Source organism: Anopheles marshallii, chromosome 3 (genome assembly GCF_943734725.1).
Source record: "Anopheles marshallii chromosome 3, idAnoMarsDA_429_01, whole genome shotgun sequence".
In the NCBI taxonomy this organism is placed as follows: Eukaryota; Metazoa; Arthropoda; class Insecta; order Diptera; family Culicidae; genus Anopheles; species Anopheles marshallii.
In genome coordinates, this window is record NC_071327.1 from 50,911,778 (window position 1) to 50,935,517 (window position 23,740).

The window sequence follows — 23,740 nt, forward strand, 5'->3', positions numbered from 1 at the left end:
ATTAGTAAATCTTTCCAAAAAATCATTTAACGATAATATTTTACATTGCTAAAATTCTTGTGAAGATATGTTCACCCCTGTCCACCAACACCACTTAATACTCTTCTTATAAAAATTCATGTAAATTTAAATTGAAAATTTACTGGGAGTATACAAAACGACGGGGGGTCCAATAAACTCTTATTAAACATTGTTATTAATTATTTCTCAACCACAAAACTAAGCCAAAACCAAGTCCAGTTTATCGGGGACCGAAATTTTAAGCGCTTTAACGCAAAATTTAATTACTTCACCCACCGTTCACCAAGAAGGCCCAGACAGAGTGGGTGGGAGGGAGGTGAGAAGGAGGTGGGGAGTTGGGGGAGGTGGACAGACCCTACAACGCACCGGGATGCGGTTTACAAGCACCCGGAGCACATTGCCAGACATTCAACCCATCTTCTCGGGCAGGCAGCCCACTTTCTTCTTAGCAGCGCCTTTAGCTTCCCCATATTATTCTGCTATCCTCTACCCATTCTTCCCAAAGCAGCTCAGTGAAATGTGAAATAATTTCAAATATTAACAAGGCTTCCGAAGTGAATGCAGGAGAGTGGAAGAAAACGAAAATTATGATGACAGCGCAATTTGCGCACTTGTCAAGCTTTGTAAGCGATTGACATGAACGGCGACCGCCACCAATCGCCTCCCTGCGCTGCCACGTTTCTCCTGGAGCCCTGTGTGACCATCACGTCCAACACGTCCGTCAGCTCTCTTCCCCCTCCCAAGTTTCAAGCAAGTTTCTCCGGCACAAAGTTTAAGCACAATCTGGCACATTTCTGGCTACGTTTGCCTAAACGCACCAACTTTCCCGCACAGCTAGTGGGCAAGTGAAAAGAATTTCTAGCCAACTTACTCTGCAAGTTGTAAAAGTGCTCGTACCACCCAGAAAAAATAGCAACTCTTCACCCAATATATTCCGTACGGTTTTGACCTGCTTTCACAAGTGAAGGAAAAAAAAAACTGGACAGATAACTTTACCTGCATGTCAGGGTGTGATCAGGATGATAACGCATTCCTCTTTGTCAAGCACGCATGACACTCACCATCGTCCACGGAGGATGGTCTAGCGTAGTATGTGTGAAGAGATGGTTTGTCATCTTATCAGTTGCGGTAGTTACACACATTCCCAAGCAACTGTCATCCCTGGTGGCTATGATCTGGTGTAGTAAATTGGATTGTTTGTTAAATCGTCTACACAAGGGGACTTCCGTGTAATTTTTCTGTAACATAACCTACAGGGTTTTCCAGTTTCAGCGAGAAAGTTGAGGTCATTTCTGGAGTTTCTTCAAGCGGAAGTGGAGCATCTTCATTTTTTAAATTATTGATCGGACAGACTCAATGCTATACACGTCTGCTTAATGTCTCTTCTATGGCAATAGCATAGTTAGGCGAGTACCAGCGTTACGATTTGCTGCACAGGAGGAAGGGAAAGGATTCAACTTTGTGTTACGTAACATAGTAAAAGACAACACTTTGATTTTCGCTTAAAATGTATTCATGGAAAAAATTGTTACGTTACGAATTTTCATACGAATTCCATGTTGTTGTTGTTGATGGTTGATTGTTGATGTGGAAAAAAATGTGTGACATAATAGGGATAGGGATTTTAGTTCATTTGTAATAGCCATTACAACACACATTTGGTTACACTAAATGGTTTGTTCGTACTGTCAGCTCCATGCCAAATCGAGGAACATCGGGATTTTCGTTAGGATGATCAGGTATTTCAAGATCTTCTCTCTTCTAGCGAAAAGGTAAAGCCTCGAAAATAAGCATAGTTTTGGCCTTTCGACAGCAGCAGACACTTAAGATTAATACCAATTTGCATGAGTACTGCATAGTGTACTCGCGTGTGGTAAATCTGAAAACGGACACCACAGACAGGAATCTCCTCTCTAGTACTTTCTGGTTGGTTTTCGGTTTTCCCGTGTCAATGCCTAAAACCTTTATGAGCTTTCACCTCACATTTTCGGGTTACCAGCTAGGGTATTACTTCGGAAATGCCTGATATAGACGGTTCATCACTCCAAGAAAAACATCTCGGCGTCGCGCTATGACTACTTTATTAATGTAGTCGGGCGTTTCAGCTTTGAAATCGTTGCTGGCAACTAGCAGTGCTAATGAGACCCTCCTAGCCTCCATCTAAGATCAATCACCTGCAATGCCAGCACATTCACTCACAGCAATGCTAGTTACCGATGTTGTGTACTGCCGGAGTAACCGCTTTTGGGACGATTGCCTCGGTTGGCATCGGCTTAATCAGCTGGACCGATCTCAACGTAAGTCGTGATCTCGCCTCTCTCCACACGGATTCTTCTTTGCTGGAGGCGGGACAGGATTGATGACCAACGAATGGAAAATTCGACGAAAAAAAAGTCCGCTAGATGGCGCCTCCCTAGAAAAGGATGGAAAAATAATAGGAAACAGGAGATAAAGAGTAGGACCAAGCAATAACGAACAGAAGATCAGAGAAGCAAGCGATCTTTCTCTTATCTTTCCAACCGCCGATGCGAACAGTAATAGTGTTCAGTGCTATCAAATAAAGTTGGTAATGCCAAACCCAACAAATGCTTGCAGCAACGGCAAATAGGACGAGAAAACACTGTATTTAGCATAGCAAAAATCACAATTACCACAAGCAGTAATAATAATCGTATGTATAGAGTGAATAAGGTTCAAGCAGAAATTTACTTTTTTAACATCGATGTAAACAGTCAGTCTGGCTTGACTAGTAGAATTTACTCGGTATTACTACCCTTAGGGCATTTTCGATTCGTTGAACGCCAGCGCGCTAATAATAAACTTTAGCCAGATATTTTAATTAAAACAAAACAAGCTCCTTGGTAAAGACTTGGTAGTGCTAACAAATGATGCACCCTACACGCTCAACAATATAATTAAGTGTTGCTAAAACTTCATCGTGGATCATCGTGTCACCAATCAAAAACAACTCAGTTTATTAAACAAAATTCTAAGGCACGCAAGACTGTCTGTCTACGACTTCAGTCTTTTGATTTTATTGTTAAAAATGTGGACTTAGCGATCTTTAGATGAAGTAATAAAAATGCATACACCCGAAGACATTGGCATTGTTACTGTATGTGAGTCGCCAACAACGGGTTTTCTCTGTACCATACATTTTCTCATATTTTCCTGCCGCACCATGTTGTTATGCTACGACAGATCATGCTATACGAATATTTTTCATCCTTCATTAATTTACAGCGTAACACCATCAGCGATAGCTATTGTTCACTTTGTTTCGCGGTAACAAGTGCCTCTCGAAACATAACACTCGCACACAATGACAGCCAGTTTTACATTACGATTCCATCCCTCGGTGCCCGATTGATTCGCTTATTCTACTGGCCCATCCCATCCGTTACCGCGGCAAAAAACCGATCCGGTGCCGATTTGGCAATTGAAATCCTGCCGTACACCCAAGATGACAGTTATTAGAAAAAGGGTTTCAAGCAAACGACTCGAGCTATTCCAAGTGCTTTCTCGTTCCGTTCTCGCGCTCTCAAGACACTCGGGCCGGGGGACGAAAAGCTCGTCCCATCATTCCGCCTTTCCACTCGGCAACAATTGGGGAGGGTGGGTGATGTGTCTTCGGATGCCAATTTCAAACCGATACCCGGTTGGATACGGTTCCCACCATCTTCTCCATCATACAGTGGCCCGCATAACGCAATTCAGGATTAAACCGTAACGCGATATGCTAAAATCTTCTGCCCTCCATACATTCATCCCCTCAGGTTTTCCGCCACAGTGCCACCAGCCGTGGAATGTGAAGTCGCGCTCGAACTTTATCGCGCTCGATGGGATGATGATGACAGCGCGTTATGTTACGTCCCTCCCCAAGCGGGGTGGAAGCCACAGCAAAACAGCATCCCGGATGCTCCAATGATGATAATGGCGTACCGGGAGGTAGGCGGCGATATCGTGTGATGCAGCAAGGGCATTTCCCGAGTGGCACGATGGTAAAGAATACCCTCTTCATTTTCGCCACACAAGGGTCACCAAATGGTGGCAAGAACAAGAAGAAGAAGAAGCGGGAAAAGTGAAAAAAACACGCGATCCACTCAAAGATAATCGATTTTCCTCCTGCTGGGATGGAAAATGGATGGGAAAGGTACAAAATCAGATTCGCTTCCCTGACCGCACCATGGTAGCATTCTGCTACCTTGGCGCGATTTTCATCAAAAAAGCAAACCGAAAATCTACCAAAATCCTCACCCGCTATCGCTTCCCGATCGTTTTGTTCGTCCCGGTATCGCGCCATTTATCGTGACTCCCGGTGGGACCGGAGCCTAACCGGCGACCGCTAAATACCAACCAACAAACCACCACAAAACTGGACAAACAAAGCGCGAACGCTGCACACCAACCAAATGATGTGTTAAGGGACGAAGCGGAACAGTGAAACGAAAAAGAAACCACAAAAAATAGGCAAACATATAAAGAAGGCACCCGACAAACATGCCTTCCTTCAAGACGGCGGAAAGAGACCTAGGACAACGGGCATCAAATTAATATTTCCTTTCTGGCGGACGATGCCGAACGTCAATAGGCAAAAGAAGGCTACGCTTACAAAAAGTCGAACTGCTTTCAAGCTAGACCACCACCACCCCCACAACATCATCGATCGAGGTGGAAAAAAAACGATTGAGGGACAAACTTTCCTGTTGAAAAATGCCTTGCCTCCGTTTGGCCTCAGTCGCCCATCCCGCCCATCGTTTCCCGATTCGCTTCGGTCTGATCCGATGATAATTTTCCCATTTTTCTGCCTCTGCGAGTTTTCGATTCCGATACGCCGGAACTCAATGGACCGTGTACCGTCGCTGGCTGCACCTCATCATCATCGGGACCTCATTTCTGCGCTGATTTATTGCCCGCCTCGAGTAGGTTGGGATGGTTGAAACGTGTTGCATATCGCCAACAAGAGTGAATTTTGCGAGAAAGTTCGATTTCGCCCATACCGAACGTTACGGCACACTCGAGTAAGTGAGATTGATGATTGAGCGTATCTCGAATAAGAATCCGTCCATACAGCAATTCTACACGCAAATCGGTTCGGTGCGAAAGTAAATACCAATTCGAGCATCCCAACTGGAAACGATGTACCGATTTGCATAGTACAACAACAGCCGCGCGCGCACAGGCATACGGTTCATTAACGCCTTCCAAATCGCATATCAAACCACACGTCGAACAATTTCAATTTCGAACGCATTTTCCAACAGCATTCCAAGGAAGTGTTCCGTTCTAGTGTAAACATTATCTAAACGATTCCGAGAATGCATCTCGTTCTTGCGCTCGCACAAAACGTAACGTACTTCAGTGAAACGGGCGCCACATTGCTTCGTCTTGAGCAAACGCCCAGTGTGGGTTCCGAGAATGTATCATCCATGCAATGTGATAATCTGATAAAGAGTTCCTGCTAAACAAACGTGGTGGTATGGATTCCACAGTGATATGTGGTTGGACAACTAGAATAGGATGACAGCAGGATAGGCTGATTTGGTCAACCTAGTTCCGCGGTCGGGGTCTTCCATACATAGCTAGCATGTAAGAAACCTTCCTGAGATAGTTTCTGAAGACTGTCCCGCACTGTATTTACGGATGAAGAACTATTTGAGTTCCTCAAAGCTAAGTAGAGATTTTTCGCTATAAAATCCAACGAAGTGTCCCAAACCATCAGCTTATGATGTATGTTGACTAAGGTCCTTATGTTTATGTAGCGTTAACCCCCACGAGCAAGTAATGTAGAGATGAATAGAGATTATGTAGAGAATTTCGTGATAACTAGCATTCTAAGCACCTTATTAGCTGAGACTTCCATTGGCATTTTGGTGACTTGTGTAACTCAAAGGTGTGACCGATTTTGGTCATCTCCCAATTCCCTCTTCTATTCGAAATCCCTTAATGTATATGTGTGGATTGGATTCCTTTTACCGGTATCAATTCTGATAGAATCGATCAAATCCATCAGGTTAATTACCTTGCGCACTCTACTGGATGGTTAGTGAAAATTCTACTTTCTACTAGACTGGGACTCAACATCAAAATTAACAAATAACGAGAAGTGATGAGTAGATTAGCGAATGAATGAATTTCCTTGGAAAGTAGAAAAGTAAGCTGTGGGAAAGAGCACAGTGCGGTTAAAAAATCCTGTACACGCAGAGCGGATGCACCAACATTTCCACACCTGATTTCCCGGAGATAGTTCATAGCAATTTTATAATATTTTATGATGAAAAAAATCAAGATATCAATAACTTGTTGGTTGATCATTTGCGCTACATCATTGCGATATGAGACATGAGGTGACAAAGATTCAAGACACGCAATCATAGAAGTTTATATTCGAGTGGATAAGTGGAAGCTTTAGAACTGTACAAACTGCCATGCCAGCTAGCAAAATCACAGCAACATTTCCCGTATCGGGTGGCAGTTCTCTAACATCATGTTGGTGTCTGAGATGCTGCTCATATGCTTGCAACAATGTATTACAACCACTAGAACTACATTTCAGAGGATTTATTGTTGGAAATGGGATCAACTCAAGGGGTTTTACGACCATTGCGGCTTATTTTGAACCATGATAATTGATTGATTGATTTACCATTGATAATTAAAACATAAATTAGCTATATAGCCTGGCCGTTCCTCTCGAACAAAAAATTAAAATTAAAACGTAAATTAGAATTTAAATACCTGGAAAGAAATATCATTCTTTTCGAACCTTTATTGGGATTTGAAATGAAATTTGGCATCATCACCATCCTTCTTGAAGAACGTAAACTGTATATTCCTATAAGTTTCATTACATGAAAGATCTTTGTTTGGGAACGGCAAGGAAGTAGTGCAGCGATGATTCATAGGAACATTCATCTAGAAAAATTCTGAATAAGTTTGAGAATCCATATTGTCAGAATTGCGTAACACGAGACAAGTAGTACAACTTCGTGAATTTCATTTCCAGCTGTAAACAACAAGCCTTGAGATTTAATTACCGTTCACCTAAACTTGGAACTGAACATTCCAAATAATTTTAACGGAACTTTGTCTGGTATGTTTCAGAAGCCTTAAAAAACAAATATTTTCTTATCAAAACTTCTTCCGTAAATTTGGTAGACGAGTTGAAGCATTGTTTTTTTTACTAAACGACTTGTCAAGTTTCTACTGGACCACCCAAAAAGTACAACACATGATACTTAGAAACAAGTACGAACGAGAGACATGGACAATTGCTTAACCAACACGAATATTGGTACAAAGTTATTCCACATTACTGTTGCAGAATTACTCGAAACCCTGTTGTGTTTGTACGGGCATATGTTACTCCACTAGTAATCATCCAACTGTGATAGCGATAACGCCATACGGTTCTCACGCCAAGAGATTCTGCGCCTGACGATATGTGATCCGCACCTCAAAACACCAAAAATGGCTGCAAAAACATAGAAAATATTAAACACACGTAGGGATATGTTTTTTTTTTTTTTTATTTATACTGTCTTGGAAGGAAGTGGAACAAAAAACCGTCAGATTTCCATCGGTACTAGGTGTGATGCTGCATATTGTAGCATTGGCACAGTGAAGAAAGTGAAACATAACATCGGCAAGAAAACCCAGGATGGTTCACAGCATGTTTGAGTGTCACAGTGCCTACTTACACCCATCCATCCATCCATCCGGCGCGATGAAGCATCTCAATATGTTCCTTCGCCATTATTTGTGTTTGGCCCTTCTTCTACTCCGCTACAGCGGTCGGTCTTCGAAAGATGCTTGTCAGCGCCACGCTGCATGTGATAACTTTCTATCGCTCTGCACAATGTCAGCCTTTAAGCGACAGATATCTCACTCAACCGACAATAGCGGGCTGCAGTACAGCAAACGTGCGCTGAAAAACATGAAAGCGATTTCTCTGCGACGACAACCGGGGAACACAGCGGTTGCAGCCCGCACAGTGCTTCCGCCGCCATGTACTAGCGATTTGCCCTCTATTTGGCCGCCAGATGTGATCACGCTACTCATTCGGTTCGTACTTGAACGCGTTTTGTGTGCGTTTTTGCGCCGGGCCTATTACACAATCGGTTTCCATTGTTAGACATCATTGTCAAGGCTGTGCTTTCGCTGTGGGATGATGGCATACTCTGCACGAAGGTAAATGAACGCTGTTGTGATGTGCTGTGTTCGGTGCAGGCGAGGATTCGTAATCTGCTTATGTTGCGAAGTGTTACGGAACGAACCAGCGAGTGCGCCCATATGACGCCCCACTAGCAGTAGTGTGAATTTTAAGCACATATGATCGTTATGCTATTTTTTTTTGAAATCCCACATAAATAACAAATCACACTTCAATCACACCTTCCTGGTAAACAACATCGTGGCCGAGTAGTAGAACCGGTCATTCCGTGCGGCCAATCGTCCATAACTCACTCACAACGTACGGCGACAAACCACTGGACGGGCCTGGCTTGATGGGAGTACAATGCGTAATTGATTTACTGCCCAGCGAACCAGCGAGACGAAGTGTCTGCCTGGCCAAACAAGTTGCGTTGTGGCGGTGTTTGAGTCAGCACCACCGCCTTACACACTACTACCACGCCGCCAAACCACGAAACCCGCACGTTCTCTCTTTCTGGCAGTACGTCTGCACACGCCGACCTCAAAACACGCCAGTGTCATTTCGCTTAACGCGCTTAGTCGCGCTAAGATTGTGCCTACACATTGGACTCTCATTTGAAACTCATTGCGCTGTTCCATCCTTTCTCTTTTTCTCGTATCATCACCGGATTTCCCCCAACCCGCAACTGGAATGATCTTCATTAGCCGAGAATCTGTGATTGTCATTATCAACGCTAACAAACGACGACGGCGCAGCGATGGCGTCGTCGTTCGCTAATTGCTCCTACGCGCCCGATCCGAGTGCTGGCGACGCGAATCCATTCAACTACGGCGAGCGCAGTCTGCTGGACGATCGGGACAAGCGGTACGTAGAATAGCATGCCAACGTGCACCATTGCTGGCAGTGGTGATACGCGTGAAAATTTGCCTTTAAAAACATTACTTTTTTCCCTTCAATGCAGTGGAGTGACGCGAGCATCGAGCCTAGCCCTACCGAACCACACGCTGCTGGATCTGTTGGAGCAGAAGCAGAAACTGTACGACACAATCCACCTGACGCCACCGCCGAAGGGCAATGGTACCCGGCGCCATTCGTCCGATTCGTTCCCGATGATCGAGAATGAGAGCTTTCAGATACCGCAGCGACAGAGCAAAAAGTCGGCCCAAGCTTTAACGCCCGGCCCGCTGGTGCCACCGCCCGTACCGAAGCGAACCTTTCAGGGTAACTTTCCGCGCAAACCGCCCGACTCGTTCGAGGTGCAGAAACGTGCCTCGCTGCTCGCCCTGGACAGCTATCAGCAACAGCAGCAGCAGGTGCAACAGCTACAGCAGCAACTGCAGCAGCAGCTTCAACATCAACAGCAGCAGGCGCAGCAGCAGCAGCAGCAGCAAACCTACGCCCAATTTGCCCGCGCCGAGCGTATCTGCAAGTCCGCCTTTGAGGATCAACCGTTCGGCTACTATCCGGCGCCGAAGAGTGCGAAAAGCAGTGGATCGGGTGTCGGTGGCGGCACCTGCCACAGTGTCAGCGCGACCAGCTTCGACGATCTGGCCGAACCGGATGACTTTGTGCTGTTCAGCAAGAAGATGGCCTCGATCGAGTCGAACCGCTCGTCGAGCGATTCGAACAAATCGCAAACCACCATCGACACCGGGTACGTGTCGGCAAACGAAACCGACCGTTCCATACTGACCGGCGGCAGTTGCTCGTCGGCCAAGGGCGGTGCGTCCTCCTTTCGCAGCCGGTTCTCCTCCGAGGATACGCAGTCCTCGCTGGACAGTTTTCTCTCGTCCGAGCTACACCGTACCGATACGATCGATTCACTACCGCTGAACGATTCACCCTTTAGTCTGAAGAAGAATGTGTTCAACTTCGATCTGAAAACGTCGCCGCTCATCCGCGGCAGCAGTACCGTTTCGCCCAACTCCATCGACGAAAAGCTGGACAACTGTTCGCCCCGCAGCATCGAAAGCAAGGGCTCCCGGAAGCTGCCGACCGTGCCCACGCGCAAAGGTCCCGCCAGTGGAATTGTAATGCAGCCGAAACTCCCACCACCGGGTAGTGCTGGTGGTGGCAGCAGTCGCATGACACCGCCACTACCACCGTCACGATCCCAGCAGGCCTTCGAGACACGGAAGCTACAGAAGCTACAGCAGGCTCAACAGCAGCAGCAGCAGCAGCAGCAGCAAACGCAGCTCAACAATGTAGCGTCGGTGCACAAAACGGCGCTGGAAAGCTTGCAGGAGCTGTACAGTAGACCGCTGGGTATACGGCGTAACATCCACCGGCCACCGCCGCTCAGCCAGCAGCAACAAATGATCGGCGGAGCGAAAGGTTCGGTGATTGGTCAACGCCAAGACTCGACCATCTCGAACGACGGCTTCGCCATTACCTCAAGCCCGGGCTATCATAACAAAGCGATGGAGAGCTCGTTGCTGCAGCAACATACCACTTCCAAGTTCACCCGTTCGACCATTCGCGGCAAGGTCACCATGGACACGCCGACTGGTGGCGTTGCTAGCACGAACACTGCACCCAACAATCTGACGGCTATTCTGAATTCGGCAGGTTTGACACCGGGAGGACCCAACGTTACTCCCACGTCCATCACTCCGGGATCGGTTAGTTCGGCGAACGCCACTAGCGATGCTATGGGAGGAATCGGGGTAACCACCAGTACGATACGATCCGTACCGCCGCGTGTAAGCATGCGACAGGACTCCAGCATATCCAGCGACAGCTTTAGCCAAACATCCAGCCCCAGCTACAACTCAAAAATCATGGAAGCTCCGCTCCTATCGCACGCCGCCAAGATGCCCAAGGTGTCGAAACCGATCGCGAAGAATCTGGACGAAATTACGAAGGAATCGCCGGCGGACGTGAATGGAACGGCCGCGATCATCAAGAGTGCATCCACCCCGGCCAGCCTGCAGACGATCGTGCGGCTTTCCAACGGATCGAACGTTAGTCTACAGCACAAGGTAGGAAGGGTCACAGTGGCCAAGAGGACGCAGCAGAAACTAACCACACCTCATTCCATCCATCCTTATTTGCAGAAGTTTCAAATTTTAAAAGCACGCAAAAACTCAAACCCCTACGTCACTAGCGGACGGTTAAAGTTCCGCCTCTGCCAGATACTGTTAAATGCCGTCGGTTTGCTTGCGATTGCCGGTGGACTAGCGGCCTACTTCAACGCCTACCCGACGATTAAGTTTGTCAATCAAACCATCACCCGGACGGCCATCCCTTCGTCGTCCCCAGGTGGCAGCGCCTCGGCCGGTGCCGGTGTTATGTCGTCGGTGCCCTCCTCCGGCTCGGGAGTTCCCACTGCCGGATCACCCGGGCGCACGGCCTTGGATCACGCCGGTGGGTACCGTGGCGATCGTAATCCAGCACCCGGTGTCTGTCTGCCGGTGATCGTGAAGTTCTGCCAGCAGCATCGGGTCCCCTACAACTATACCGTCTTTCCGAACTACATTGGACATTTCGCCCAGCCGGAGGCACAGATCGTAAGTAGCGTCGCGCGATGGCACCTCAACCGTGCAAACGCCTAATGCAGACTGTGATGATTTGCAGGAGATCGATCTCTTCGAGGCGCTGGTCGATGTGCAGTGTTACGAGCTTGTTCCACTGTTCTTATGCTCTCTGTTTGTGCCTAAATGCGGTAATTCCGGTTTAACCGTACCGCCATGTAAAAGTTTGTGTATTGGTAAGTTGATATTAGTTGCTGTACGTAAGGTGTCTTACGACTTACGATGTCCTTGCATATGATCCACACCCGCACAGAAACGATGCGTCGATGCAGTTTCTTCTTCGACGTGTTTGGACTGGAGCTGCCAGAGTATTTGCGCTGCTCGATATTCAACGATGCCGTATCGGACCAGGAGGAGTGTGTTGGGATGGCCGAGTACAAGGAATCGATTATACGATCCCGCCGGCCAATGGTTTGTTCGGGGTTTCTCTGTGACAAGCGGCGTTGCATACCGAACGACTGGAAGTGTGACGGCCACGTGGACTGTCTGGATCAGACAGATGAGGCACACTGTGACTTCTGCGGTGACGATGCCATTCATTGCGGCGAGGGACAGTGTATGAGCCAGAAGCATGTGTGCGATGGTACGGTGAACTGTCCGTACGGACAGGATGAAAGGAATTGCAGTAAGTCCTTCATGAGCTGTAAAGCCAGGTCAGTGTGTGCTTTATTCTATTCCGTGGCTTTTTTTTAGTACGACTTAGCGAACGAAATGGTGATCTCGGCCGTGGCACCTTGGAAGTCTATAAAGCGGACCTGAAACAGTGGGCACCGGCGTGCGTTAAAAACTGGGATCCGGCGACGTCTCCTACCATGATCTGTTCCCTCTTGGGTTACAGCTCTGTCAACTCTAGCCGCACGGCAATGCGAGGTTCGAACCGCACGCTAATCAGCACGAAGGATGCCTCGTCGATGTGGCGCATGTACCAAAAGAAGGACGTTAACCTGATCAAGGAGTTCAACAGCTGCGACATCAACTCGCGTTACCCGGTGGCAGAGCTGACGTGTTCTAATTATGGTACGGTAACTAAAGCCCTCCCACAAATACGAACGGTTTATGTGAGCTGTACATCCATATCTATCTCCAAACAGAGTGTGGCAAGGTACGGAACAAAAAGAACTTCAAGGCAACGAAACGGATCGTTGGCGGATTGACATCAAGCCCCGGTGACTGGCCATTCGTAGCAGCCATTCTTGGTGGTCCGGAGGAAGTGTTCTACTGTGCCGGAGTACTGATCGCAGACCAGTGGGTCTTGACGGCTTCGCATTGCATCGGCAAGTAAGTATCGCCCAGCAGAGGAGAGTGGCCATGGCGCAATGATTTCATACCCAAATTTCATATATTAGCCACACGATGCGGAACGTCAACGATTGGACTATTCAGCTGGGCATTACTCGACGGCACTCCCACACCTACTACGGACAGAAGGTGAAGGTCAAGACGGTCATACCACATCCGATGTACAATCTGCACATTCCGCACGACAACGACATTGCACTGTTCCAGGTAAGAGAAGGGAACTTGATGTGTGACGTTTGAGTCGTCATATATCACTTACTAATCGATCCCATTGCCCATCTTCCCAGCTTGCCACCAGGGTAGCCTTCCACGAGCATCTGCTTCCAGTCTGCCTTCCGCCACCACACATTCGGGAACTACCGACCGGCATTAACTGCACCGTTGTAGGATGGGGAAAACGGGAAGAACGTAACTGTAAGTACCATTCCGTTACGTCCACTGATGAAGCGGCGAAGTTTGACAATAATCTGCGCTTACTGCAGCCAATTCACATTCCTTTCGTCACATTCCATGCGTTAACTTAAATCCTAGGCCCTGGCCTTGGCCTTTCGTTGTACACTCGATAAGTGCATTACATTGGAAGCGTTCTTCCAATTCCAAGTATTTTACTGTGCGTACGATAACACACTGTTTGAGTCGACTTCACTGCACTGATAAGCAAGAACTCCGTCTCATGATGGTATTTTAGAAGTTCGTGATCGCGTATTCATCGTTCAATCGTATCTAGTGGCTCATTCCTCAGAACATAGAACGAGTAAGTAGGTCTTGGCCGAGTAACGAGCAAGACAAGATCGTCGTTAAGCCCGAACTACATGTCCCAACGAGAGTTCAAGAATTGACAGTGCATTATAGTCTTTTCCAATTTTTAGGAATTTTAATTCTTGGTCCACTCATTTCGTGCTGACCTGGATAGATTCTGAATGCTTTTTAACTGACACTCTGATTGGTATCAATCGAGCCCTATAAAGATCAGAACCTCTGGCTTATTCTTCGTCGCCTTAATCCTCAGTCCAATATTGAAGGCATCGCATTGTAGTTGAGTGCACACTTTGCACTCCGACTTCCTTCAAGTTCTGGCATCTTTAGTTCCCATTTTTAGTGACAATTTTGGTGACCTGGCGAGTACCCAACTAAAGTTCTCAAAGTAACTCTTAAACAACTTTTCAAGGTATTCCAGAATTACCTTGCCCTCTTTGAACGGTGATCTCCAACTGATGAATGAACCGCATCAATTCCCGTTCATGTTTCTACCTTCCGATAAGACTGGCTACGAATGGCTTCATTTTCAGTTGAAGCATAGTTCCAAGAAACGAAGTTGCAATTTAAAGCGGCAGCAGAAGATTCCTTTGAACAACAGCACCCAGAACGTACCATGCGCCAGTGTTTCAACGCACAAAGAATGTCAAAAGTGTTCTCTCCCGTAAGCGTGATTCTAAGCTATGGATAAACCATTAAATCTACTTTCCGACGGGACGGTAAAAGAGTTCGACTAACGAATGAATGGGGTGCGTGAGTGAAAAACAACAAACAAAAGCATCAAAGCTAAATATCTTGCAGCCAAACCAGCGTGTCCATTGATTGGAAACAGATGAGTGAAACTCAATTTCCGGTGGAAACATTCATCCAAACATGAGCATTTGTCGTCTAATACGGCCGGGGGGACATGGTAACGAATTTCAGCCGGACAAGAAGTAACCGCGGAGGGTTCCGATAAACCGTTGTCGTTGGTTTTCCTATGATCTGTGACTCGTTACGTTTGCTGCTCCAACTATGACCGTTTTTAAGGGTGGAATGAAGTTAATTTTTATCGATTACTTGCATTGTTTGAAAGCCAAAAGCTTCTTTCCAGTTGAAATTCTGTATTGGAAGTGGGTGATGGAAAGTATCAAAAGGAATACATAAATTGCTCTTCGTTTTCCATAAAAAAGATATTGAATGGCTTTCACACGATTATACTCATTCCTATTCTGAAGACGCTTAGCTCTATGTGTCATCATTCCATTTTCTATTCCACTTGCAGCAACTCCAAATGGTGCATCGTACGAACCGACGCTCAACGAGGTAAACGTACCGATCGTAAGCCGGGATGTTTGCATCGATTGGTTGGAAACGTTCAACGTGACCGAAGGCATGATTTGTGCCGGCTATCAAGAGGGTGGCCGGGACGCATGTCAGGTGAGTGTGTTTGGTTTTTCCAACAACTTTAAATTGTTTCAAAAAAAAAAAACAAAACCTCGATAAACACAATTCATGAATTTGGATGCGTTTTACTAATACTTCCCTTTTATCCGGTTACTTGCGCGACGCACAGGGTGACTCCGGTGGTCCACTGCTGTGTCCTTATCCGAACGAGAAGGACCGCTGGTACGTTGGGGGTATCGTCTCCTGGGGCGTACGGTGTGCCCATCCAAAGCTGCCCGGTGTGTACGCCAACGTGCCCAAATTTATTCCATGGATTCTGTCGCAAATCAACAATCACTCCGTCTTACAGACCGATACAATAGGCCGATAAGTAGCAGGATACCGGATGGTGTTAGGGATGGCGTTTTTTAGAAACGCAATGGCAAGCCGTTTTACGTTGTACAGCCCAGTAGTGCAGTGTTTTTCTAGTGATATTTGAACAATACGGTTTGGCACGTGGGATCTATTGATTTACTACTGCTACCACATACAATTCAATACACTGCTAGTAACGAGAACGATGAACTTATTAAGAAGACTTCCCGGATCCCTCCCGGATGATCGATGTCGCTAGTATGGCACATTATTTAAGAGACCCTGTAAGGCGAGCATGGGGAGGAATAGGAATCGCTTCGGGACAGGAAAAACCACCGGAAGCAATGAATCATTCATCTGGTCTGTGGTAGATGGTGTTGCTTTCTTTCGTGTGTATGTGTACGCTCTGTATCACTGTACCCGTTTACGCAACGACAATATCCGGCCAGACGGGATGAGACGGATGTTCACCGTCAACCATGTCTGTCAATCAATGTGCCATGTGGAGTTGCGAAGGCATTAGATAAAAAAAAAACTCACATACGCACCCGCATCGATACAAACAGCGAATGAACCGTACTGAGACGAAAACTTTCCCTTCTACATACGGTGCATACTAATCTGTTGTTCAAATATCGCTAGCGTAGAACCCAAGTTGTCGTTGTTTATCAAGGCCTAGCCACCCCACGAGCCATACAATATTTTCATACACGAAACATAAGGCAGCATAAGGAGTCAATTGTAATAGAAAAGGGTAAGGATCGTTTTAGAAATTGCAGGAAACCCAATGACAATAACTGTTGGACAATAATAATTGTACGAAATAGTTGCACACGTTAAGACAATGCACAAAATGCATGAGTTTGGCTCGGTAGGATACGATAGTAACGCAACGCACTCACCTTGCACCTCAGTGCAATACGGCTCGATCATATCGGGGGTTTTTTTATTTGCTGAGGTGCAAGAATGCAGTCGATCCCGACAATAATACGAACCCCGTTTGGTGATAATACATCTATTTTTATCAGCAGTCAGCAGTCAGGTTTAGTGTGCGACAGTGTGTGTGATGGTGTGACAATAACGAGTAAAACTCGAACCTCGAATAGTGGGAAATGGGGTTGTTGGTGCAGCATTTGGTGTGAGTACGCCCAAAAACCAGTAGATTGTATTAAAAACCCAACTCTTCAAAGTTTAATACCAACCAGAGAAAGCAGACTAGCGAGTGCTTACTTATATTTATTGGTGTATTGTTAGCTTCGGTTGTGGAACGCGTTAAACAATAGTTACATAGCATAGGGTTTTCATTTTAGTGGGACCCCATTTTTGCATGGATTTTAATGCCGTGGAATGGATTACCGAACCGGCAGGGACACGGGATGGTGGGTGCGGCAAACAATACAAAACTCCATTGTTACGAGTAGCAAAGAAATCGTTTATATTCTATACAATCATACACAGCAGCATTGATGAACAGATACATTTTGGCACATATGCAAACACACCTATATTACATAGCCTATACAATGGTAAATTATATTGATCAGCACTATTATTATCATTACTATTATCACGAGACAAAGTGAAACCCATTACTAGAACTATCGACTGTTGATGCATTTGGATGAGAATTTAAGGGAAAACGGAAAAATGGTAGGAATGAAAACAAAGCCTGGCCACTATTTATTCGCCACGACGCTGCATGTTGTCTGTAGGTTTGCTTTGTAGGGTGTTGTCCGGTGGTAAACAACATCGGGCCATCGATTAGCTATCAACATGGCTGAATGGTGTATTTTTAAAACGGAAGTAAGTGTATCGGAGCATCAGTGTGCCGATGTGCGTTTGCTTCAACAAGGCTCACTGTCTGTTTGAGAGGATGCTGGAGCAGAGTTTTGTTTGCTGGGCATTCTGGTTATACACGGGATGGAATACACTAAAAGTGAAGGAATGGCCACAACACCATTTTGTACGTTGTACTGATAAATGTTGTAATAGTAGTGAATTTCTGGCTCATGAAACGAACATTTGGCAGCAAAGGCAAAGGCTATCGAACCGGTTCAAATGTTTTTTGTTTTCTATTTCCATTTGAGGCCAGTTTTCGCATGCAATGTAATCGAACGACTGGTGATGTTTTACTGTTCCACTGACCATAGACAATACATATTTTTAACTATTGTGCTATTGTTATTAACAATTCAAATTTCAATGTAAGGAAGACGCGTACTAGAACCATGTGCAATGAACAGATAAACAGAACCGTTGGGAAAAGATATATTTAAAACAAATGGTGGATACATATTGTTTTCCTTACTATAAAAAACACACATCCACCAGTGCAGGGACAATAAACACGCGCTAGACAGTAATGTATAAAATGCATTTAAAATTGCAACACAACACAACGAGCCCAAGCTCGAGCAGTATTTCCACCAAAACGATCCATGCTGTTTGGTTTTGTGTTTTGTTTTTAAGCGTAATATAAATGTGAACAAAGATGGAATGTCATAAGAAATTTAAACGTGTTACGATAGTAATATTGCCGCCTAGTGATGAAGACTCATTTTTTTATCCGTATATACTCTCCCGTGGCATGGGCACGAACCTGGCAGATGGAAATCACCATGCTGAGGCATGACGTGGCGCGTATTATAGTTGTGCTTTTCCTCGGAGCAAGCTTTTGTGTAGAGGGATATGATAGGAACCCGATACAGGTTTGGTAATGTCCTCACCGAAACACACTTACCAACACCCCGATACACGCGCAACTTAGTCTGAATGTATGCAAAATGAATGTGTAAGCTGTGTGTGTGTGTGTGTGTGTAGGTCGCTTAGAATTATGTACAAATTTGAATTAACCATATCCGTGTAAGCACGTGTAGCTTTAGACACCACAAGGTAAGTGGAAAATCAGGCAGGAAATGAATGGGAAAAGGAAACCGGTGCGAAACGTCACGATTTTGTAGCGAGTGATAGGGCGAAACAAAACCACACACAGTAGACCTTTTATCAAAAAAACACTGAATGATAGAACTTTATCGTATAACTAATAACTAATAACCTAATGGCACGTAGAACCCAACGCGAAAACCCCTAAAAACAAACTCTAAGGACAATACGCACACGCGACGGTGTGTTAGGATATTACATTAGGACAGCTCAACGTGAATAACGTATCAGTTGACGAGTGGAATACATCAGTGACGTTCCCTTGGCGACTATGGTGCGTTCTCACTTGCGCAAAGCGTTCTCCATTTTTATACACGCACAACCAAACAAACCGTCTGCTTACCAATTTCAATTGTCTTATGGTGTGAAGGCATACAAAAAGGAAAGCTAAGAAATCATCATTTAAACGTACGATAAAGATTATAATAGTTGAAGCACACACACCCCCCACGGGGATGAACACACAATGGTCATTGTTTTAAAAGTATGCTTATATCGTGGACACCCAGCATGGCGTAGTAAGTGAAGGAAAAAAAAACTCTATCTTACACATACTGCATGGGAAACGGGAACGATTTTTGGTCTCATTTTACATACTTCCTTACTCTTCCGTTTTGTGGTCGAACGAACCAGAATCAGGAGTCCTCTAAACCGCTCACGATCGAGCGCCATCGTTTGCCAATATCGCGGAGGTTCAGTTCAGACGCATCAATGCACTACACTTCAAATTAGACTTACAACGCCTCTTCTGTCCATGTGGATGACCTAAAAAGACACCAAAGGCTAGATCGTCCGATGTCATTCGAATGACATGACCACCCCATATCTCAACATCAATGCTGTTATCGGACCTCTCCTTTGACTCGTTGACTTTGGCAATTTTTGACGACTTCAAAAGTGCTTCAACCTATCTGTAGGACTCCTCTGGGTGACGGATTTTATAGTAGGGCCTGGCCTGTTGGCTGTTGGTGTACGATTTTCCAATAAGAATTTGCTACGTAGAAAACATTTAAACCAATAATGTCTATGTGATGTGTTACAGACTCACATAGTCTACATGGCATATAGACGATGGTCTCCAAAGTTTTCTCTTCTAAGCCGCGGATGGGTTGTCTGGCATGACTAGCGCTAGGCTGAGAAGTAGACAAGCTAGACCATCTCCATGGCGCAGGTCCTTGTGACATGCAGGCATGTGACGATGGTCTTTCGTACTAGTCTGGTAAATTTGGCTGGGAAGAGCTCATTGCGTCGTTATATTTTACCTTGAAGTCATTGAAGTGTTGGAAGATATGATACTTTTGCTCCGCTATCTGCTCAGTATTTACGGCATGGTGAAGATCTGATCAGTGGTTGAAGAAACGGTTATATTTTGTTTCAAGTTTTTTAGAACAAAAGTACTAAAAATCATATGGGGAGTGAGTGGAATGTCTACAGTCGTAGTGACAGTAGTAATTACCATTTATCCGTGAACACCTGTACTACACACATACACGCGTACAGACACACGTACAACATATCTTTACGTGAATCGTAACACCACTGCTCCTGTTACACCTTACAGCACCCACCAAAGCGTTTTAGGCTATTGGTGGTTGAAAGTATAACTAACCTTTTAAACAAAACGTTCATACACAGCAGTTCGATTTAGCCGAGGGTCAATGTAATGGCTTCCAATTTTTCGGTTTGACTGACCCGGTGAAAGTGACGATGTGTGGTAGACAGCGTTGCACAGTTGCGTGCGCTGAGGAATGATCAGCAAGGAACTAGCAATGATATGTTTGAGTTCGTTTCAACGCGTTGCCATTTCCTTCTTACTATCAATGTTAGCCAAAAGCAAACCACTAAATAGCGGGGTAGGTTGATGAACAATAAACATATTACGCTCACAGAGAAGAATAATGACAATAATGCGTAGAGCTAGATCGTTAATTGTTTTTTTTTTTTGTAGCGATGTTAATTTGATTTTTTCTGTGCTACTTGTCAAACGAATGTCAAAAATACAAATCATGCTTCAATCGTTGGGTTTTTTTAGCCATAAGAAAACAAGAGTGCTTAAACAACAAACGTTTTACAAACAAACAAACAAACGAACAACTAACCATTTTAAATAAGTATAACACAACACAGATGGAAAAATAGTAATACCATTAAAAATACATACATATATATGCGTGGGTTTCAGCTTTAACTATGTCATAGAGCAGTTTGTGCAAGTGAACAAAACAAGATGAGAAAAAGCACTCACTCAAGCCAACCGAATACGGTTGACCGTTTGTAAGAATGTACATCGCCTGCCCGAAGACAACAAACAATACAATGCACCTACATCAAAATACAATAGTAATGTAATAACATCGTGAAACAATGTAGAATTTATGTTTCATATTTAAACAAAAGTTTTGAGCAAAGATCATTTAGTAAAACGCCCTATAGGTACATATCAATGTAAAACACATACATAACACACACATCACATCGCCACTATGTACGTAGTTTGTATTGTACAAAACAAAGAAGAGAAACACAGAAAACATAAACCTAACATAAAGAAAATCCCACACATCGATGGTACAGCAAAAACCGGAAATACCAAACATACTCAAAATACAATTGGTAAATTAGTAAGCAGGTTTTTGGCAAACCGTTTAAACTGTATGTAAGTAGTTACGGTAGTGTTAAATATTGCTACCATACCAACACTTCCTTATCCTAAGAAGCTAGCTAAAGAAGAAGGAATCAACAAAATCAACCAAACCCAAAACACACGCACACACTAACTATTCATGCGAATCAAATAGAGAGAAAAGAAAATGATAGATTTTATGTATTTCTTCATATACAGAGAGACAAGCATATCTTTTTAATACAAGTTTAAAAAATAAACCATATATATATATATACATATATAGAAGGAGAGAGAGAGATAAAAAGAGAGAAAACAATGTAATATTCCCCAAGCAAGTAAACAATTAAAAACAAGCAAAAGAACAAATTCCAGGCGGGAGTTTCACAGTGTAGCGAGATGGTTCCTCATATAACCATTATGGCGCATACGCATAAAAGTAATTATATATATATATACATATATCACTGTTTATAGGACAGGAGGTTGATTAGGAATGAAATAAAAAAAAACACACACACAGCAAATGTTCCATAAAAATTGTCATAAATATATCTGTCATACAGAGCAAATGGAAGCTATTGAAGGTACTTTATCCGTTAGGACAAAACGACACTACGCTCCGACATGTTTTGTAGTGTGCAGTGCGAGAGCGACTAATTTAACGACACTTATACCGCAACCCGGGTTCCGTAAGGCTATGTTCAAATATTAGATATTGTACCTTTTACACTAGCCGGCTGATATGGAGCTGGCTTCAAATACAACTTTTGCTACAGTACATTATTTGGCAAAACAAATAAACGAATCAAACCAGTACATTAGTGTCATGTTCAAGTTTAGGGACAAGCCAGCAAAGACGCCACAGCTATGTTTTGCACAATGGTAAAGCTTACAGCAGGCTTACATTAAACGATACAATGCTCCACATTGCAGCAGTGTACATATTTGTTGGGCTTAAGTATTTAAAAAAAAAACATATAGTAGCTGCAACAGCAAACCAAGCCAAGCGCCCGCAACGTATAGAAGCTTTGGTAACGAATAGGAGCAACTAGTTCCGTTCCGGTTGTTAGTAGCACTTTTTTTTTCCTTGCTTTGCTAGTATATACCTGTGCCACTGTTAGGAACAGCTCAATGACAAACCCAAACGAGAAATCATAATCGGTGTGTGAGTAAGCATATACTTTGCCGTTAAAGTTTTGTTGTTGCTAGTACACAGCCATGTGTGCAACTCTGTACTAAGTGTGTACTAAAATCGGACAAACCCACTAGAACTCGCTGGTAGAGCTGGTTTCGTGCAAACTACTGTAAGATAAAAAGGGTAAAGACACACACACACACACACAAAACGATAAAGGTTTTCATTATAGAAAAGACAAGAAAAACAAACAAACACATACGCACAAAGAGTAACCGAGGGCTGAATATAAACAGTGGGTAATGGGAAATTACTAGCAAAACGAGGCAATCTGAATTTCATCGAACAAACCAGTTCCGATCACTTCCCACACAAAGCACACACAGATCGATTGGTCGATTGGAAGCTTTAGAAATAGTCTAAGAGAAAAGAACAAAACAACTCACTTATAATAGCAAACATTTGTGTGTGTGTGTGTCCCTCTGGATGATGTATTGCGTTCATTCCGTATCCTTTCTCTTTAGGCAAACGGTTCGGTAAGGAAAAAAAGCTTATGTGCACTAAATTGCCCTTATTTTTATACCACTTTTGTGTATGTGTGTGTGTGTGCGTTAAATGTTTGTTCACCTACTCTTAAAGTACCGTGTCAATTCTAGAGTGTATTGCAAAACACTCCTACAGTAACCCTCGGCTGAACGTCGCGAGGTCATCTCCCACCGGCATGGGAAATTTGAGACAGTTTGGGGTTTTTTGTTGCAGCATGAAAAGTTTTCTGTACGAAAGTAAGCTAGGCTGGGAAAGAAAATAGATCGATAGAGCATTTCGTGTTTGGTAGAGGATGATCATCAATGATCAACGGACAGCCGAGGGTTGGAGCCTCCCTATAACATCTTATGTACGAACCACGAGGTTTTCAAACTTTATCATAGACGAGTGAAAGGACAATAAATCAATTATCAAACTCATTGCCGTTTACCAGACGCCCACTGAAACGTGCGCGAGGTTGGCATTCAATTGCAACGTGTAGTTACAATCATGAATTAAACCAGTAGAGCAACCGATTCAATCCACTTTGTGTTGAGGCAAACACATACACCAGTTGATGATCGGTGTGGAATGTAGGGTACAATAAGAATTAACTGCAAAAAGGCAGCTTAATGGATGGAAATCCTCCCAAGGAGTGTAATTGTGTAGAGGCTGGACAGGCCAGCTACCACTAGCGGTTGGTTTTACGCCACAGTAACAAAATAAAACTAGAATGGATTATATATTATGGGAAGCAGCCACCAAATACAGTCACATCCCTACTCGTATTTCACATGAGCAGGAAACTAAGAGGGACAAGGAAGGGAACGGAAGGAGCAAAATGTGTACTGCCCTTACCTGTAGATGTGTGCGTGTTGCCAAAAGAAAGAAGCAAAATAACTTCCCCCCAAAAGAAGTCCTTTACCGCTTTACCTAACCTCCGCAAAGTGAGAATGTAACTTACCGCTATTGGAACGCAGGCGGATACACACTAGAATCGCTACTTG

At 44.4% G+C, this 23,740-nt stretch overlaps 1 protein-coding gene across 1 annotated transcript; it reads left to right on the plus strand.

The window, feature by feature from the left end:
• Positions 1-8,933: 8,933 nt before the first annotated feature.
• On the plus strand, positions 8,934-15,520 carry LOC128711324 (uncharacterized). Its single transcript, XM_053806193.1, has 11 exons — positions 8,934-9,040; positions 9,138-11,157; positions 11,233-11,685; positions 11,753-11,885; positions 11,963-12,334; positions 12,403-12,726; positions 12,801-12,987; positions 13,056-13,215; positions 13,296-13,422; positions 15,029-15,183; positions 15,320-15,520. Exons 1-11 carry the CDS (start codon positions 8,934-8,936, stop codon positions 15,518-15,520), a joined length of 4,239 nt encoding a protein of 1,412 aa, XP_053662168.1.
• The last annotated feature ends 8,220 nt before the right edge of the window (positions 15,521-23,740 follow it).

Bases quoted from the DNA above. Each gene is read 5' to 3' on its own strand.
- LOC128711324 (XM_053806193.1), top strand. From the start codon at position 8,934: ATGGCGTCGTCGTTCGCTAATTGCTCCTACGCGCCCGATCCGAGTGCT. The intron at 9,041-9,137 runs GTACGTAGAATA...CCTTCAATGCAG, and splicing joins CTGGACGATCGGGACAAGCG to TGGAGTGACGCGAGCATCGA. The intron at 12,335-12,402 runs GTAAGTCCTTCA...GCTTTTTTTTAG, and splicing joins ACAGGATGAAAGGAATTGCA to TACGACTTAGCGAACGAAAT.